This window comes from Etheostoma cragini, chromosome 15, assembly GCF_013103735.1.
Source record: "Etheostoma cragini isolate CJK2018 chromosome 15, CSU_Ecrag_1.0, whole genome shotgun sequence".
Lineage (NCBI taxonomy): Eukaryota > Metazoa > Chordata > Actinopteri > Perciformes > Percidae > Etheostoma > Etheostoma cragini.
This window is the reverse complement of record NC_048421.1, coordinates 11,130,111-11,148,350: the sequence shown is the minus strand read 5'-3', so window position 1 is coordinate 11,148,350 and position 18,240 is coordinate 11,130,111. Positions and strand designations below refer to the sequence as shown.

General features: G+C 40.6%; 3 protein-coding genes across 8 annotated transcripts in view; all 3 read right to left on the bottom strand.

The window, feature by feature from the left end:
• Positions 1-142: 142 nt before the first annotated feature.
• hgs (hepatocyte growth factor-regulated tyrosine kinase substrate) lies at positions 143-10,483 on the bottom strand. 5 transcript variants are annotated; one of them, XM_034894433.1, is made up of 20 exons: positions 10,255-10,483; positions 8,836-8,920; positions 8,598-8,673; positions 8,099-8,191; positions 7,175-7,298; positions 6,799-6,851; positions 6,553-6,621; positions 6,319-6,443; positions 5,437-5,554; positions 4,691-4,789; positions 4,507-4,602; positions 4,083-4,121; positions 3,791-3,979; positions 3,453-3,666; positions 3,182-3,354; positions 2,958-3,098; positions 2,247-2,430; positions 1,970-2,106; positions 1,689-1,871; positions 143-1,481 (listed from the first exon to the last, which is right to left on the bottom strand). In XM_034894433.1, exons 1-20 carry the CDS (start codon positions 10,289-10,291, stop codon positions 1,395-1,397), a joined length of 2,322 nt encoding a protein of 773 aa, XP_034750324.1. In that variant the 5' UTR covers positions 10,292-10,483; the 3' UTR covers positions 143-1,394. The 5 variants fall into 5 exon arrangements, with proteins under 5 accessions (XP_034750324.1, XP_034750325.1, XP_034750327.1 ...); XM_034894434.1 differs by having other exon boundaries at positions 3,453-3,663; XM_034894436.1 differs by having other exon boundaries at positions 5,443-5,554.
• Positions 10,484-12,799: 2,316 nt separating this feature from the next.
• Positions 12,800-15,329, bottom strand: cldnk (claudin k). The gene is made up of 2 exons (XM_034894694.1): positions 14,982-15,329; positions 12,800-13,990 (listed from the first exon to the last, which is right to left on the bottom strand). The coding sequence occupies exon 2, from the start codon at positions 13,798-13,800 to the stop codon at positions 13,153-13,155; it is 648 nt and encodes a 215-aa protein (XP_034750585.1). The 5' UTR covers positions 13,801-13,990; positions 14,982-15,329; the 3' UTR covers positions 12,800-13,152.
• The window catches only part of btr02 (bloodthirsty-related gene family, member 2), a 4,001-nt gene continuing 803 nt past the window's right edge, over positions 15,043-18,240 (bottom strand). Inside the window, exons 1-6 of one of the 2 annotated variants that reach the window (XM_034894692.1) lie at positions 17,295-17,564; positions 17,104-17,181; positions 16,767-17,015; positions 16,538-16,685; positions 16,416-16,442; positions 15,043-16,227 (exon numbers count right to left, since the gene is read on the bottom strand). In XM_034894692.1, coding sequence (XP_034750583.1) covers positions 15,683-16,227; positions 16,416-16,442; positions 16,538-16,685; positions 16,767-17,015; positions 17,104-17,181; positions 17,295-17,564 — 1,317 coding nt within the window. In that variant the 3' untranslated portion in view covers positions 15,043-15,682. Of the gene's footprint in view, positions 16,228-16,415; positions 16,443-16,537; positions 16,686-16,766; positions 17,016-17,103; positions 17,182-17,294; positions 17,568-18,240 lie in introns of those variants that run through there. The other variant, XM_034894691.1, reaches the window with a different exon arrangement.

Here is an 18,240-nt window from a genome sequence, read left to right as displayed (position 1 = left end):
TGACCTTTACCTCTCTTACTGAAACATGCATCAATGGGACATGGAACACTGTGTTTACATAAATAAAAGTTGTCATACAATTCATGTCTTTCGTTTTTTAAATCCCGTGGAAGGTTTTAGAAAAAAAAATAAAAAAGCAAGGTGACAACAAGAACCAGATATTTATTAAATATAATTTTAAAATTACTTTTAAAGTCAGACAGATAAGTATGATGGAAAAAAGAAGTTCACAGATTGCAACTGAATGGTTACGGAAATTACCTTATTGGATGTGTGTGATTCATACATGCGGTACTCATGTTTGCTCTGTAAGCATTTCCACATTTATGTAGCGCCAAGTACACTTTAAAAAAAAGAGTTCCCACCTGTACTTATTATGTAGATATCCTCACCTGTGACAGTACAACCAAATGGACAGGGGGATAGGGTGCCTGGAGGTCATTTGCAGTTAATTAGGTTAAGGTGTTATCTTGTGATGGTTCTTTATCATCGGCAACAGACATGATTTGAATCGAGTGATGTGGGATGCTATTAGGGTTGCTGTACTGATTTGGTATGTATATTTATGCCCACTAGTTGTTTAATTTAATTTAACTTAGAAAAGTATATTAGGATTAAACAACCACCCAGTTATCACTCATCCCACAATGTACAATCCCAGCATATTCTTTGTTATTTAAAAAAACTACATTAAGACACGGGATATTCCAAGCAGTGCACAACAAATAATTCCAAAACAAGATAAAATGACACTAGTTTGTGTGTTCACGAACAGTAAACTACAGCTAGAATGGCAAGCCGTGGGCCTGATGGAGATGTGAGATAGTGCCATTTGACTGCGATTTCTCGCCCTAGACATCACTCTTTATCACCCACAATTTCTTAAACAGCACATACTGTCCAGACATCCATCACCGCCCAAACCGTTAGGATATGTTGCAGTAGTTCACATCCATTTCAGAAAATTAAAATTTAACACGCAAATTATGCTATAGAAAAATATGAGACAAAGGATGGTTATGTCTTGTCTTCTTTTTATCCTAAATTATTATATTTTCTTATTCATTTCTTAAACTTTAATACCACTGACTATTTTTGAGCTGCAGTTATTCATTTAATAAGGAAATACTACATACATATCAGCTGGAAAGAGGGAGGAAGAGGGTGAGAAGGTCTGGGTTTGGTGCCCTGTCTTGTAGCTTCCCCATACTTAAGTGGGGGAGAGGCAAGATGAGCCACAGTTCTGCAACATCATCACAATATTTTACATTGCCACAACATCACAGCAAGGTGGGAGGTGTGTGTTTCCAGAGGGCAGAGAGTTTAGAGAGTGAGGGGGGGAAATCAAATGAGGAGGGGGGTGTAGTGTGTCAGAATCTGCAGCGTGCTGGCTTTCAGTCGAAGGAGATGAGCTGTGCCTCAGAGCTGCCGGGCACAGCCTGAGAGACCGGCTGCTGCTGCGGGCCACCAGGGGGAGCCACCTAGCAAGAAAGGATGTAAAGGTGAAAGTTAGGAGGATGAGCGAGGACTGAGATAACCTCAAAAGTAAAAAAATAAAACTAAAGATACTTGTACGTAATTAACAGAGTTTCTTATTTCAGCATGAAAAGAATTTTAATTTGCCACAGTCTGTTGCTAACTCTTTACAAGGTTTTCTTAATGCTAACTTCTGGTGGCAAGAGGCTGACCTGTTGGTACATGGGCGGCTGGCCTGGCATGTACTGCTGTTGGGGGGGCATATTGGGGTCCTGTCCTGGCAATGCTGAAATCATGTTCTGCATGCTGTATGGCTGGTAGCCCATGTAACCCATACCATTGGTGGGGGCAGGCTGGGACATGGGGGGCATACTCTGGGCCTGAGACACTGCATTCTGCACAGAACAAGGACAAGAGTTAGTTGGCTAATTAATTCTCTTTAAAGATATTGGTGCTAAATTGATCACAAAATAAAATAGAGAGTCAATCACACCTGGTAGCCCTGAGTGGGTGTGGGCTGATAGTTGGAATAGGGTGGACTAGTAGTCGGCGGACCCTGACCAGGAGGAGGAGCAGGCTGCACATTGCTGCTTGATGCCTGGTACATGTATGCATCAACCATATTGGGATCTGGAGGAAAAGAGGACAATCTGTCACACGCTTGATTAAAGTACCATGCCAAATGTTTCCTGACTAAATATACTGCAGTAGGACAATTTAAAAATGGTAGATTTTCTAGTTCCGCAACTTTTAAAAGTTTGTCTTCTTACCTGGAGCAGCACTGGGCATGGCCTGGTACTGAGGTGGTGCAGTCTGCCCAGGTGGGTTCATATAAATGTGGTGCATAGGGGAACCCTCCACCGAACCTGCAGGACTGAAGGTGCCTGGGTAGCTCGGTGGAGCACCAGGCTGGTACACAACCCCTCCTGCCACATTGGGGGGCAAAGACTGCATCTGCGTAACAGCACATACTGTATTAAATTACCAGACATTTATTCCCAAAGATTTATAAAGAGGTAAATATGGTTTCAACTGTAAATACTCAATTTATTTAAATGGAAATTTAAGGGTTGGGCGATATGGAGAAAATCGAATATCACAATATTTTTGACCACCTCCATATTGATACCGCAACAATATTGTAATGTTGACTAATGATGCTTTCACAAAATATTTACACAATGAGATTTTTGATCATCAGTAATGTGAATATAATGACTAAGTGGGTGAAGGCAAATAATAGAACAGTTACAACAGTCTGGTAAGTTTGGTAAATGACATCACTTTACTGTGACGCAGCCTTTAGCAATATATTGCTCAGCTCTAGAAAAATGTGAACAAGAAATTAAAATTGGAATTACAAAGAGCGCAGTTAATCCTGGACTGCACTGAAGGCCCATGTGTCATGCCAACTATTCGCAATGGGTGCTGCCCTCACAATCAATCAATCCGCTCATCCCAGTGATGTACGCAGTGTGTACCTGGGCGTAAGGCAGCGAGAAAGCAGGCATTTGGGCTCTCATCTGGACTGTTATTTTCTGCTGCTCCAGACGCATCTGCCTTTCCTTTTCCTGCTCCTGGAGGCGCTGGATGGCCAGCTGTCGTTGCATCTCTAGGTACTCCTGCAGTTCAAAGACAAACACTTGTGAGCATGGTAATGAACGGTGGATCAATATCTGCATTTTGGAGGGACTAATTTCCTTACCTGTTTCTTCTGCCTCATTATCTCCAGTTTTTGTGCCAGCTGTATCTGCCTCTGTCTCTCTGCTTCCTCTGCAGCGCGACGCAGCTTCTCTCTGTGTTCGTCTCGAAGTGCGTTGAGGGCTGCCCGAGCATCACGCACCTGTGCCAACTTGTCCTGCAGCCCTTCATAGTACACTGCAGACAACATACAGGATGTGATAGTTCAGAGACTGGACACGCAGGGTGACAGAAATGTGTTGGCTAACACAAACTCATGCACAGCTAACACTCACATCGCTTCTCATCTAGCTGGTTGAGGATGTCCAACAGCTGTGGATGCATGTTGTTAATGGATTGGAAGAGTGAGAGCACAGCACTGTCGTTGGTGATGCTGCGCCCACGCATGTGGTTGCTCTTCATGCGGTTGAGGAACGTGGTAACAGAATTTTGCAGAGCCTTCAGGAACTGCTCGTGGTTCTCCTCCGACTCCCCGTTCTGGTACTGCTGCTGAAGGTGGGGACAAGAGGGAACCAAAAACTCGGAGAGTCATTTGTGGTCTGCCGACTCCAGTTTAGATAGCCGTAAAAATTCTACTACAAACAACTGCTCTCAGCCCAATGTTTCAACATACCTCCACTATGTTGACTGGCTGGACAGAGACAGAGACAGGGACAGCGACAGCGACATGACTTTCTACTGGCTGACTGATTGGTGGAAGGGACTCAGCCGATGGCACTGAGGCAGGGGCTGAGGGGGTGGGACTCTTGCGAGCATCTTCCTGTTTCTTCTCCCAGTACGTTCTGTTCAGGTAACGGGCCAGCTGCAATAATATGAAACATTACTATCAGTATTATAAGCATGGTGTAAGATTCCAGTTGGTCTTTCATTTGCAGGTAGAGAGAAGAGAGAGATACCACATGTACCTCAGGGTCTACATCTTCAGCTGATGGAGCAGAGGAGTTCTGGATAGGGCATATAGTTCACATTGGTCAGTTACAAAACATAGCTCAATAACTTTCTCAATAATCAGACAGTTGAACCTTGTTTTCATCATGATAAACAATTTTGATAGTATAGATAATGGAGTTTGCCAGAAAGAAATGCTTGGTATATACTTCTGTGTAAAATCTACGCCCTTGGGTGGAGACAAACCAATGCCGGACCCTACGCTGTAGCCTAATGTGCACCTCTCAAGAAATTTTAACTATTACTTTTCCATAAGCAACATGAAATCAAGTACAGGGTTTAGTTTTCCTGCTACAGATTTCCCACCTTAGTCAGAAAGCATGCGTGGAGCCTCCACAGAACCATACATCAAGCTAAAGGCAGCATGAGAAGAAGTCTTACCACAGGGGAAGTGTAAAGGGTGCTGACTGGTGGTGCTGAGGAAGTTACTGGAGTTGGATCAGCTTTGGGGTACATCGAGTAAGAGTTCTTTTGCCTCTGTAAATACACATACAGGTATGTATCACTTCCTCTTAGTAAACAGACAGTAACAATACAAAAGGGAAATTGTTGCTGTTTAACCCACCATTCGCTCCTTCTCCTCAGCCTCGCTCTGCGAAAGGGCAATGGCCAGCTGCAGCTCTTCCTCCTCCTGCAGTGCTGCCTCATCTCTCTTGGGGGGCATCTGGCAAGAGAGTAGAGCAATTGTAAGATCCACAAACCTCAAGGGATGGATAAATACAAATCTAAATCAGAATAAGATTTATTGTCATATTAAGTTTTTACTTGCAAGGAATGGGCCTTGGTGTATTGGATGCAAACAATAACCATTGACATGGGAATAAACAGAAGCTCAAAGTACAAGTCAGTCAATAACATAAAATAGAAATATTTCATAAAAAACGCATAGGACACTATAAAAAATGTGTACAATATTATTGTATTAAAAAAGAAAGCTGTACAATTTTGTGCAGGGTGTGCATAGATAGAATCTGGGTATGTGCAAAAGTTCAACTGCCAGGGACAATAATGTGTGTTAATGTAACATGTGTTGATTGTGTGGATTGAGAGTCTGTCTGAGGCCCACTGCAGTTGGGAAGAAATATTGTAGTGTGAGGTTTTAGTGCTGATGGGCTGCAGCCTCCTGCCAGAGAAGAGTGGTTTAAAAAGTTTGCGTACGGGGTGGGAAGTATCGGCCGATCTTCCAATACAGAGCAGGCTGAGGCCAAGAGGATTATTGATTTTGTTTTTTTAAATGGGAAAATCTTTCCTCTTTTTTTTTTTTTCATTTCCACTGCAACCAGTTTGCCACTAAGCCATCTCATTATCTACTTCTACCTGGGATTGTTGGGAGAGCGGGCTGGTCAGGTACTCAGGAGGCAGCTCGGCGGCACCGGGGGCGGGGGCTTTACCTTCAGCTTTCCTCAACGGAGGAGAAAGCGAGGGGTGGCTGGTAAAGAAAAGGAATCATGGAGGATAAACAACCTTGTTAAATCAGAAGAAAGCATGCTGCTTGAAACACCACGTTCTCTATGAAAACAGAATATCTGCATACCTGTCAATGCTGCAAAATATTCTACATTTGTTATTCTGATAAAACTAAATGTTTACACATTTTTTATTTACATTCAGATATGAATCTCCATCAAAACACATGTACCTTTGCGGACTATATGGCTATAGTCATTTATAGACCCAAAAATCTAATTTTTCCAGCATCGTCAAAATGGATACACTGTATAAATAGATCACTTAAATAGTTCTTGGCATGGGGTCTTAAATTAAAAGGTATTTTTGCCATTAAACTTTATCAAACAATTGATTACTTCTTCAGGGCCATCTAATGTGTTATGTATCAAATGTAGAACGTATTGCATTTGTTGTAATGAAAAACAGCTAATTCAAAATTGTGATAGAATACATTATAAATGGCTAACAGACAAAAAGGAAATTAAATTCGATGCTTAGATAGCGTCCATGCTAATGATGATAGAAAACCCTAAACAAAGAAGTGATAAAAGTCTGACAGTAATCACCAAAACCATTGCATACTTACATAATTTACTTAAGTATATACAGCATAACTTGACCAAGCAAATAATTTACAATGCCCGTGTCATGCAGCTAATGAAGTAGTCTACAGATATAAAGCCACTGTTCAGAGCCACCATACTTTGAAAATTCACACTAGTTACATCACATCTAGGGACCCACTTGTTAAGTAGCTCAAAGCAGGGCTCACACACACGCACTTCCTTCTCTATGCCAAACTTGGGAATGGTGGAGCACTTAGACGAACACTTGCCACAGAAAATTTGTCCGCAGGCTCGACAGTGGTGCTGGAAAAGCAAAAAACACAAATCAAAGTCAACTCCTGAACACGCCAAACCTGTGACTAAATGAAGGAAACGATAACAAGTGTGCTAGTTTCAAGAAAACCCAGCCTACCTTTCTTGTCATAACTCCAAACTGGACTCTGCACCGGTGGCACTCCTCCGCATCAACCCAGTCTGGGGCCTGGACAAAGCATACAGACCACATATTACAACAGATATGGTCATTGGAGCTTTGTGTGCAGTCATCCTCTCTTCTAAATATTTCCGTGTCAATAATCACCGAACTCATGCAGATTCTACAGATCACCCACTTCATAGCCCTAAACTCACATCAAACAAGAAAAACAAAATGTCTCACTCTCTCAGCTGCAAACATCGCATCGCTCTCCTTAAACTCGGGGAACACATGACCTATGAGAAAAGGAAAAGAAACCAGGTAAACATACAGTATGATACTAGCTGTGCATTAATAGAAGTTAACAATCATACATAATTGTTTCCTAATAAAACATGCCATCCTTTTGAATACTGCATTGGCATTCAGTTGCATTTTAGCCCATAAAACAGTGTTGTAATGTAATTACATAAATATACATTGATGTGCTTAACTTATATTTAATTGTAGCTAAGGCACAGCTGAGAAACATGTATCTGTTTAATTATACTTGTAGATTTTCCTTGGGCTTTATTTCCAGCAAATACATTTAAGTAAAATACAGCATGTGTCCACTTACCTTCCACTTTCATGATCTGATAGGTGTCTTGGACCACCTTATATTTGGGCTCGTTGCGGAAGGCGTGAGCCCAGGCCTGGATCAGGTAAAGGATCTTGTTTCTTACGTTTGGTTCCGTCTGTTTCTGGTGGTAAAAGAACCACACAGTGAAATAAAAAGTCTCTAAACCTCTAAATCCCTCTGGTGTTTATGTTCTATGTTTGTGTTGTCACATAACATTTGTACACCTGAGCTTTTCAAAACACAAACTAAATCAAATTACATTGTGTTTGGTGACAAGAACTGAGGAGGGAAGTCCCTTGTTTTGGTCTGTCACAAGGCTATGACATCATCAGGAAGTTGAAACCAGCATAGGCTGCAGGAGCTTATGTCACATGATGCAGCGAAGATCCAATCACATATTGCTAACTCACGCTGTCATGAAACCAGCTGCCGGATGTGATAAAGCTTCCAGACAAAATATGGTCAGATAAATTACCCTGTCTATGTGTACAAGGGCAAAACCACAGCACAGATATTAATTAAATATTATTTAACCTAACTGATTAGAGGTGAAACAAGTGATCATTGAATATGTTTGGGTTTTATACTGTTGGTAAAACAAAACAAGAGATCTGAAGATGTTAGTTATCCCTTAGTCAAATAATAAAAAAATGAATTGACACATTAACTGAAAAACTACTAACAAAAAATTATGACTAGCTGCAGCACTAAACCCAATTAAATAAATGCAGCAACTGACTTCAGTTCACCTTTTGTCAGCAAATCCGGCTTTACAATGACAAGACGGTACTGACCCCAACAAAATGTCAAAAACATACAGCATGAAGGGACTTTGGAAAAGAAATTGCAGCATGAAAAGTATATTGAAAATTAAACAAGGCATGATTTTGAAGTTCGAGGAATGAATACAATGGGGGTCACCTTAAGTAACTCCTTCAGTTCTTCCATAGTTTGTTTACTTGCCACCTCATCGTGGACTGTCTGGCCACAGTTCTTCACCACTGACTCCAGGACCTGAAGGATGAAGTCATATAATCATTCACTTTGCCAACTACGTTACACATCTTTCACCAAAGCAGCTTTTTCCAAACAAGGAGGTGACAAAATTAGAGCTACAAAGAGGAATACATTGTGTTAAATTAACTGCCAAATTTTCATTATCAATTAATTGGTCTGAGTTATTATTTATGACTTTAATTTTAGATTCTTAAAATGGGAATATTTTATAGTTTCATAACAGCAAACTGAATAGCTTTAAGTTGTGGACAAGGCAGGACATTTAAAAACATTAACTTGGAAAACGCACATTATTTAGACCAAACAATTAATCAAGAAAGTAATCTACAGATTTATCGACAATAAAAATAATCATTAGGTGCAGCCCTAGATAAAATGTGACAATAGAGCACACACATCTTACCTCAAGTGCGTAGAGGGCCACATGTGGATTTTTGTCATTCAGCTTCTTCTTAATGGCCCCGATGGCATATTTAGCTCTGCAAGGATCAAAAAAAGAACATTGCTCAATAGCAATATCAAGACAATAAACTAAGTTAGCGAGGCACAAAAAAAACAATAAACACAATACTCTAATAAGCTATTTTTAACTAGAACAACTGTTGATGTGAATGTAGAAGGAAGTGGGCAGAATCACTTACTGCGCGTCTCCTTGTCGAATGAGATCACAGATCTGCAGGATGGATTCCCAGTCAGTCTCCAGCAGCAGCTGACTGGTGGCTTTATCTGCAATTAGTAAAGATGGTTAAATCTTTATAACATTATACAGTCTTGTCTATCTAACATTAACAACCGCTACACCAAAAAAAACTTTGACATTAAAAAAGATAAGGCTTCCTCCTCTATTAATTACAGTCCTAAATGTTGTAACATTTGACTTTGCCGAAGTGGGCAACTGCCTAAGACCCCAAATGCCCCAACGTGGATGTTTGGCAATTGGTTTGTGGTGATAAGTTTACTAGTTGTATCTTTGGGAATATGGAAATATTCACAACTATGGTACACTATCCACTAACGTTATAAGGTGGGCTATGATGTGTACCTGATTTTGAGGCCCTGTGTCAACATGTAGGCTAGTTTCAAGAACTAAATTACGTAAGTCAATACCGTGCTTACACGTTGGATATTTCTTAACTTCTGTGTTCTAAATAACCACATCACAGCAAGAAAAAATATTGTACAAAATGCACAGAGCGTTGTTTATCAACTGAGTGCCAACCGCTAATTTCTACCCCGGCCACCCTAGAAGGTTCATCTGGACATGAATATCCACTGAAAGGCATGTATAAAGTGTGTTAATACGTACTTGTCTGCCAGTTATTAATTTAAATGCCAAGACTGATTGGTTGTATCTGACGGGACTGTCAAATGTCGACATATCTAGCTACATAGATGACAAAGTAGATTTTTCCCCCTGTGATAGTGCTAGTGTCAGTTATGCTATTTAGCCACCTAACGTTACCTTTGCCAGCTGTATTTTAATGGCAAGATGTCTCATTCAGTGTAACGTTGATCTATACAATGCCTAACGTTAGATAAAAAGCTAGCTAACTAACTATAATTGTCTAGCAGCTAGCTAAGTTAGCTTATCAACCTGTTGTGGACTTAAGACAACACTACAAGTCATAAGTTATCTCACAAATGACAATGTTGTGCATCTTGTGCTGCTTGGCTATCTGGGATAACAGAGCCATGTCATAAGTTATACAGTAACAGGAACATTAACATTACTCGCTACTGAATCCCTAACGTTAGCTAACGTTAAAAGAAATTAACAGCCAGGTTTAGCTTGGCTAATAGCACAAAGGTAAAAACAGAATAAGGTAGCATAGCTTTGATTGGACTATATGCAACGGACACATACGACTGTCTTTGCTGCTTAGCTCGGTTTCTGATTTAAGTGAGTCCTCCATCTGGGCCTCTAAACAAAGCGAAAATATCAGCAGGCTAAAGGTAGCTGGCCTGAGAGCCACAGCCCCAGCGTCTGTCAAAACAATACGCTGGAAACATCGCACTTTGACAAATAAACTATTAACTTATCAAATGTATTGACAACTTACCCAGAAGCCGCTCAAATGTACCTCCACCTTTTCCCATATTAGCTAGATTCAGACTCAAAGTAGCTGTCGAAGCGTCTTGTTTAGTGAAGGGATCCTGATATGTTCACCGCTGATGAGGTTAGCCTGTTAGCTTCTGTGTTAGCCACGGACGGAGCACAGCTGTACAGCTCTTCCTATTTCCCACTTCCGCCGTAGTTAGAAACCCCTGTCACTCCCCGATGTAAGTCGAGTGCAGATTTGAGTCGCGCATGCGTCACTTTGCGACAAGTAGCATACAAGATGCTAACGAGAGACTTCTGTAATATCAATACAGAATAAAAATGGACCTACTTGACGAAGTTTGTTCACTGCTGGCTACAAGTTAGCAATCAAACACAACAAAGGTTGGCAGTTGGATGGCGTTTTGAGCTATTGTTGGCAATCAAACAACCATAGATAGCTAAATCATTTTTAAAATTACTGCTAGCTTAACTTCAAACTACAAATCAAACACAACAAAGGCCGTCACTTGTATGGCGTTTTGAGCTAACGTTAACAATCAAACAATCATAGATTTCTATAACGTTTTTGAAATGATTTCCATCTTCTTTTATTGTTTGGAAGGAGAAAAGTGTATTATTTCATGGATTTCAAATTTCAGTATGACACGTTAAGTAACCCGTTTAAATCTGATCATGCGCGACTCAAATCTGCACTTGACTTACATCGGGGAGTGACAACCCCAATGGAACTCCCTCTGGCGACTGATAAATGCAACAAAGTATAGAACTTAGTCCATTTAAAGTACTGTTCAGTTGTGAAGTCATCTGTAAGTGTTTCATTCTTTTAAGCATAATATTGGTATGTCATATATTTTGCTATAATTGTTTTTTCGTAATAGTCATATTATTTGATTTATGTCAATTGTGTGTTCTTTATAATGTATATAATTGTGAAATTTGAACATTATTTAGGTAGATCCTTCACATAATTATATTCGGGTGTCTGCCTCTCCCTACACTGTATGATATATTTGTTTTATTTGTCATTATAAATGTGGCAAATAAAAACTAAACTAAACTACTAATAGACCGTATACCCAATTTTTTCCTGCTTCTTTAGCCATCTACTCTACTATAGGGAAATATTGTATTGTTTATTCAACTATATTTGACAGTTATAAATTACAGATTAAAATATAAGAAGAAGAATCAGAGAATATGATGTATTGTTATAGTAAATTAAACTACCCAACACTATATAAAGTAGTTAGCTGGAGAGTAACTTACCACCTCCTAAAAATCTTGTTGTTCCTGACCTCCAGTGTTTTAACTACTCACCTTGCTGCAGTGATGGGTGTACTCCAGGGCCTTTGACAAGTTGGGTATGGTTACAGGTGCAACAAAGCATTTCTGTCCACACCCAAGTCGTGTGCTCTAAAATTTATCAGGCTTAAAACTCCACCAGAGAAACCTGCAGTTATAGTTGACTCTGTGGATAGTTTACCTCACTGTGAATGGTATAATGTATAAATAATTGTTACTGGAATTGTGTTGGTACTACACCTTTGTTGCTATTTTGAGACACTGCACTGATTATTTACAATGCCAACAGTGCACTTGTCTCACTCTTTACGTTTTACCCAATACAATTGACAGTAAATTAGCACAGAGTGCCTTACTGTATTTACAGCATTACTTTACCAACATTGGTATCGGTCCTACATAGGTCGTGTGTGAGTCACTACCTGGCACTTGGAACACTGGTTCCCATTGTTATTGTGGTGCTGTAATGATCTATAAAGTGGCATTGTGTTGCTCTGTGTCCTGCGGTCAGGGACAGAAAGACGGAGCAGATAGAACACAAATGCCATGGTATATTTTCTATGCTGTTAATCTAGTTTAAGAAAATGTATTTTGGGAAAGAATATTGAAATTCAGAAGCATGTACAGTAACCAAACTCCAAGGCACTCAAAAGGTTTTGATTGACTGACAATTGTCTTTGAAACTCTCTGTGGAGGATCATTTACTTCAAAGTAAAGGAGCACAGAATCTGAGGGGTCTGAAAAATGTCTAATGAATAAAGATTAGGGTTTTTCCACTGTGGCTTGTAACATCCCTCTTTGTTTACACATATAGACACTGACACATAGGCATGCACATGTATTACAAACTTGCACATTCTGTGCTTTTTACTTAATATCCTATCATTTAAAATATTTAAGATATGTGATTGGCCATATCAGTAAATTATTGTCCACTGTAACAAGAAGGTGAGATCTGAGATCATTTGTGCAAAGAAAGCCTGGTTTACTCTACACATTTTTAATTGAAGACTTACAAGGATATTTATGTTGTAAAATAAATATGTCTTCTTCTTTGTTCCTGGTACAGGGTAGCCAAAGAGGTGATGGAAGATATAAGATGGAGGACCACAAACACACCTCTCAACAATATGATACCACAAGCAAATGTACACACATCCCCATTGTTCTATTGTGCTTCTCCACTCAGTATAACCCCTAGTAGTGTTTACACAAAGGAGCAAAACAAGCAACGTTTTTTTAAACTACTCAAATACTTCTTTCAAACACATGCAGTCAGAGTAAGATTTCATCAATTATCATAAAACAGTAAACACACACTATTTCCCTCAGTAGAGGATATGGTGGACAATTTTTTTTATTGTATTTAACACTTACAGAGAACAGGGTTATTAAAGGATGTCAGGTATGAAATAATAAAACAAGTTCAGTTGTTCCTAAACAGCCTCCTGCAGCTTTTCAGATAAAAAAACTAACTGGAATAACATTAAATAAAAAATAATTACAAGTAGCAAAATCAAAAGGACAGGAGTCAGGTTTGATATTGTTTAGGGTGTATTCGTGGGACTTGAAGGCATTCCAGAATTTTGGAAACTTAAACATAACCTTTGACTTGTGTGGCAGGTGCCCTGCGAGGACTACTTTCTCCACTGCTGAAGGTGGGAGAGCCTGGCATGCCAGGGGGACTTGACCCAGCATAGAGCAGAGATCCCCCAATGAGGAGCAAGGCTGATGCACCCCAGCCGATGTAAAGGGCAGGGCCAAGCTCACGCTTGTGTGGGGCTGCCACATGTGGATCATAGAAATCCCTTATGATGGAGTGGGCAGTCCAGCAGACGGGCACAAGGTAGAGGAACCCTGCAATGGCAAAAATGGCGCCTGAGATGCGAGCAATACGGGCCTTGACACTGTTTACACCGATGCACTTAGTACACTTGACTCCTAGGACACCCAGAGACAGAGCCAAGCCACAGATCAGGATGGAGAACACAGTGAGGCCTCGGGCAGCCTGCATATCACTGGGCAGAGCCAGCAAGCTGTCATACACCTTACACTGGATCTGACCTGTGCTCTGCACAATGCAATTCATCCAAAGGCCTTCCCAAATGATCTGAGCTGTCACTATGTTGTTACCGATGAAGGCAGTGACCCTCCAGAGAGGTATGGCACAGACTATTGCCCCACCCACCCACCCCACAAGGGACATGATTAGGCCCAGCAACTGCATGCCCGTGGTTGCCATGGTGAAAAGTGATGTTTGAATCAGATAGATTTGTCTTGGTTTTATTTCAGTCTTTGTTTGTTGCAGGAAGACAACTTATAGTCCCACAAAGAGTCTACAGTATTGGAAGTATTGCGATCCACCGCAGGATCCTCAGTCTTCAGGTGAGGATGTTGTTGAGCTCAGCTTGGGTCAGACAAGGACAGGTATCCTGAAAATCAGAAATGGACAAAAAAGTAGAACCAGTTTGAATTATTGTTTAGCCATCATACAACTAGTGCTACAAAACTCACATCATATTTCTAACTTCTTACTACCTGCAACAAGAAGCAATACATTAGTAAAGTATGAAAAGAGTAATGGAGCAAATTTTTATCATAAAAAAATTGGAAACAGGCTCCAAGGCCCATGTTTAGTGGATTCCAGTGAGAACCACAGAGAATAGCCGTCTTTGACACAGCTGTGGGTGTCGAGCTACGCCTTGCCTGGTGAGTGGATTATCTCAGAAAAACATGAGGAGACTCTGAAACACAAGCATCTTTCATGAAGGCTTGTAGAGTGGGCCAGGAGGACCTATGTAATCTATTTATCACAGCTTTCAGTATCCATCCATCCATTTGACCAATTCTGTAAATCAAAACCTCCCTGCTCAATCAATCCAGGGGGTTCATGACAGGGATGGACTAAAAAATGTCAAAGAGGTAAGCTTTACCCATTGGACCCCTTTAAGATAAACATGTATCCTATAGATCCCCATTTGAAGGGCTTTTTAGTTAGATTAGATATGAATAAAATGACTAGACTAAGTCTATGTTGTAAGTGGGCAGATAACAATGGATCATATAAATCCTTGAACTCAGAATAATCATTCTGACAGTCCTACATTCTCCTACTTTTGCAAATTATAATGCACAAATGTATTACGTTTCTCAAAGGCCCCTAGACCCCACTTTAGGAATTTGTGCCTTATCTTTGGTACAACTGAGAGATCTGCCTAGAGAGATACTTTTCAGGAAATTATTGCAATAAAATATTGATATTAAATTGAAACACAGTTCAACACATAATACAATAATTGCTGGTAACAGTCTTTGTTCCACCAAACTCATCCCATTTCACACAAATGTATTGTTCAGTTTGATTTTGAGATTTTTGGAAATGTCACTAATGCAATACTATAGGATATTATAAAGGATATTTACCTCAAATCAAGTTCTCTCACTGCTGTCCTTGGTCCACAGGCTAGTGTTACTGGTCTTTACTAGTGTAGATCAGTTGGGATGCCTGGAGTTGTGAATGACAACCCTGAGAATTCAGTTCAGCCCACAGGAAGGCTGTAGCGCTGGAGAGGCTCTATCTCGGAGGTCAGGTGAAGAAAGTAGAGAGGCTCGATCAGTTTCGACACCCAGGCCTGGACTGGAGATGGGGCTGCCCTCCGAGATGCCAGCACAAGTCTGTGTGGCAGTGGGCTGAAGCATGCGTTTGTGTGCACGGCCGTGTCACTGTGTGAATGAGTGAATGTGTGTGTGTGTGTCTCCCAGTGCCTGGTGTACGAGCACAATGCCCTGCTGTTTCCTCGTCAACCTCTGTCCCAACCCAGTAGCCCCTCACAGCTATCCAACTCGGGCCCTCATTTTCTTTTCTCTTTTGACTTTGACTCACTTGTTCATTTATGAGTCTTTTTTTCTTCTTCTACCCTCCTCTTTCTTTTCAATCTGTTTATGGGTTTCATTGAAGTTTTGGAGTGTCGGGAGTCAGTCCTTATGCAACCTCTCACTGTTCTGACATGGAAAATGTGGTTCATTGTTGTTTTTCATACGGATTTGTAATTAAATAAATATATTTCACATACTGAATTGACACTGAAAAGATAATCACCAATACAAAATATTAAGTATGATGTTTAAATGCTGCAGAAACTAGAAGAGATGATAAGGGGAGCACTATTTTTGCCACCATGCAGGCGACCAGGACTGAAGAATGGATGAAGCCTGTCAGTAAATGTATCTGTAAAGGTGTGAATGTGGACTCCAGATTCTGCGCAGTAGAAGGACACACGGCCTTCTGTGTAGTCCAGAAACACGCCCACTTTCCAGGGTTTCTGCTCAAGTGCCAATGGCGTGACAGGAGATGTGTTGGCAATAAATTGGCCTCCAGCCTTCAAGCTTAAAGTCCAGAAACCATTTGCAGGGCAGACAGTGAACTTGCTCTTCCTGTTTATGGACTGTCTGACGACACCAAGATTCCACTCGATCTTCTCCCCAACCTCCACCTCCCAGTAGCTTCTCCCACTGCTGAAGCTTTCTTTGGCCAGCACGTTCGCCACGCGGTCAAACCGCTTGGGGTTATCTGGTAACTCCTGAAGCTTGTCCGTGTGTCTCACCTGTTTTCTGTCATCTGAGACAGAGAGGAAGGGGTGGGCTGTCTTTGCGCTCAGATTGACATCCACTAAGAAAGAGGGAGGAGAAAAGGTCAAGAGCAATAAAGGGCTTTAAGAAATTGACTGGGGTTTGGAGGGTGGTTTAAATCTTATATTTAAGTTTATTCAATTGCATTATCAATGTTTTATGTGGACCACCCCCTAGTTGTTTCTGCACAGACCATTATACAGTGTTTCTGTGTAGATAAAGCCTTACCTGTGTATTTCTCTATTCGCTTAAGTTCTGTCAAAAAAGAGCCGTAGGAAAAAAAGAAACATCATTAAATTAAGTGTAGAATGATTAGTATGATGATTATTAGAATGAGCTGCATTACTCACCAGATTTGGAGAGCCTGTTGACTTCTACCTTTATTTTTTCCATTATGTCTGCCAGTGCTCGTCTGGTGACCCCAACACAAGGATCAGTTTCTATGGTAACCTTGGACCAATCTTTCATCTCAGAGGGGCATATTGTGGGAACAATGTTCTGCATTACATTTATAAAGTTGTCACTGATGGTAGCCAGTCAACAATCAATATATTATCTGCAGAAGGTTAAGGTGCTTACCACAGTAACTTGCTTTGTATCGTCACTTTGATCACTCTTTACAGGAATCTGAGGTTCCGGTTCAGTGGTCTCCTTTCTCAGCTCCTGGATCTCTTGTTCGATCTCTTTCACCAGTGTTTCTACTTTTTTATCCTCCTCTCTCTGTCTTTCCTCAATTGCATCAACCACCTCTTTGTGATTTTTTTCCATAGCATGTACAAGGGCAGAGAAGACCTTCTGGCTTTCTCGCACTTCTCTGAGGTACGAGTTCTGATTGGACATCAACATGCATCATCAATAAATGATCTCCTTTTTTTTTAAACAAAGACTTTTGATGAGGCAGAGTTTTCCAACACACCTTTTGGAGCTCTAGAGAATATTTCAACCTATCTATCTTCTGAAGCCTTTCCTGAATCATTTGCTCAACATCTATAACCTGTAACAGTGACATATGCATACACAAATATGTTAAATGTAACACTTAGATCCAATTACAACAATTAACTATTCGATCCCATATAATTGTATAACTGACAAATGCAATAGTACCATTTCCTCATCGGGTGGTTTCTGTGGTCGAGCTGTCCTGTAGTTGTGTGACACTTCTGCCAGAATGCGGTTGACGCTGAGGTCAGGCCTGTCGGGAAACAGTCTCCTACAGTGGGGGCAGTATGTGGACTGGTGTCGTGTCCAGTAGTGGCTGAGACAGGATAAGCAGAAACTGTGTCCACATGGTATGGTCACCGGGCTGGTGAAGATGTCTCTACACAGAGAGCACAATAAGTGTTTCTCGGGCAAGAGGCTGATTGTAGAGGCCATACTCTGAAAATGACAATGACATGACAATGTCAACAGTACAAGAAAGCTTTTTTCAGTTCTTTTGAGGATTTTAATTCATTAAGCTTGCATCTGAGGGAGTGTTGTGTAAATAAGGGAACATAGAAAGAACCAATACCAAAATGTTATAAAAGAATGAAAAAAGCACTGGTTCTTTAGTAATGTGTAAATAGCATTTTCTAAAGTAACTAGAACCTTAATGTTAAACACTGTAAATGTAGTGGAGTAAAAAGTACAATATTTCCTTCAAATGTAGCGGAGTACAAGTTTAAAAAGCAGAAAATGGAAACACTACAAAATTGTACATGAGTCCAGTACTCAAGTAAATGTACTCCCTCATTGTAGGCATGCAGCATTCAGAGTCATAGGACAAATGGGACGTCATGTTCTTGAGCAGAATGGGACTTCTATCATATTATGCAATGACACACTAAGGACAGGATATGTAATTATTTTACTTAGTGAAGTCTAGCCCTCTCTAAATATTTTCTACCATTGTCAAGGAGATTTGAGTGAAAAAAGAATTTCTTTGTGATCAAGGAGAGCTACACTTACAAAGAACAGAAGCAGCTAAGTAAAACATGTGATGTTAAGTATGCGGTCAAACAGGTAACAACCAAAGTGTTTGTTACGCCGGGGGGGGGGGGGGGGGGGGGGG

What these genes read in the sequence shown, in the direction of transcription:
- hgs (XM_034894433.1), bottom strand. Translation starts at nt 10,291, where the DNA reads ATGGGAAAAGGTGGAGGTACATTTGAGCGGCTTCTGG. An exon ending in CGATGTTTGCAGCTGAGAGA is followed by an intron (nt 6,622 to 6,798) that starts GTGAGACATTTT and finishes TGCTTTGTCCAG; the next exon opens with GCCCCAGACTGGGTTGATGC. An exon ending in CCCAACAATCCCAGGTAGAA is followed by an intron (nt 4,790 to 5,436) that starts GTAGATAATGAG and finishes CTCTCTTGCCAG; the next exon opens with ATGCCCCCCAAGAGAGATGA.
- cldnk (XM_034894694.1), bottom strand. Translation starts at nt 13,800, where the DNA reads ATGGCAACCACGGGCATGCAGTTGCTGGGCCTAATCATGTCCCTTGTG.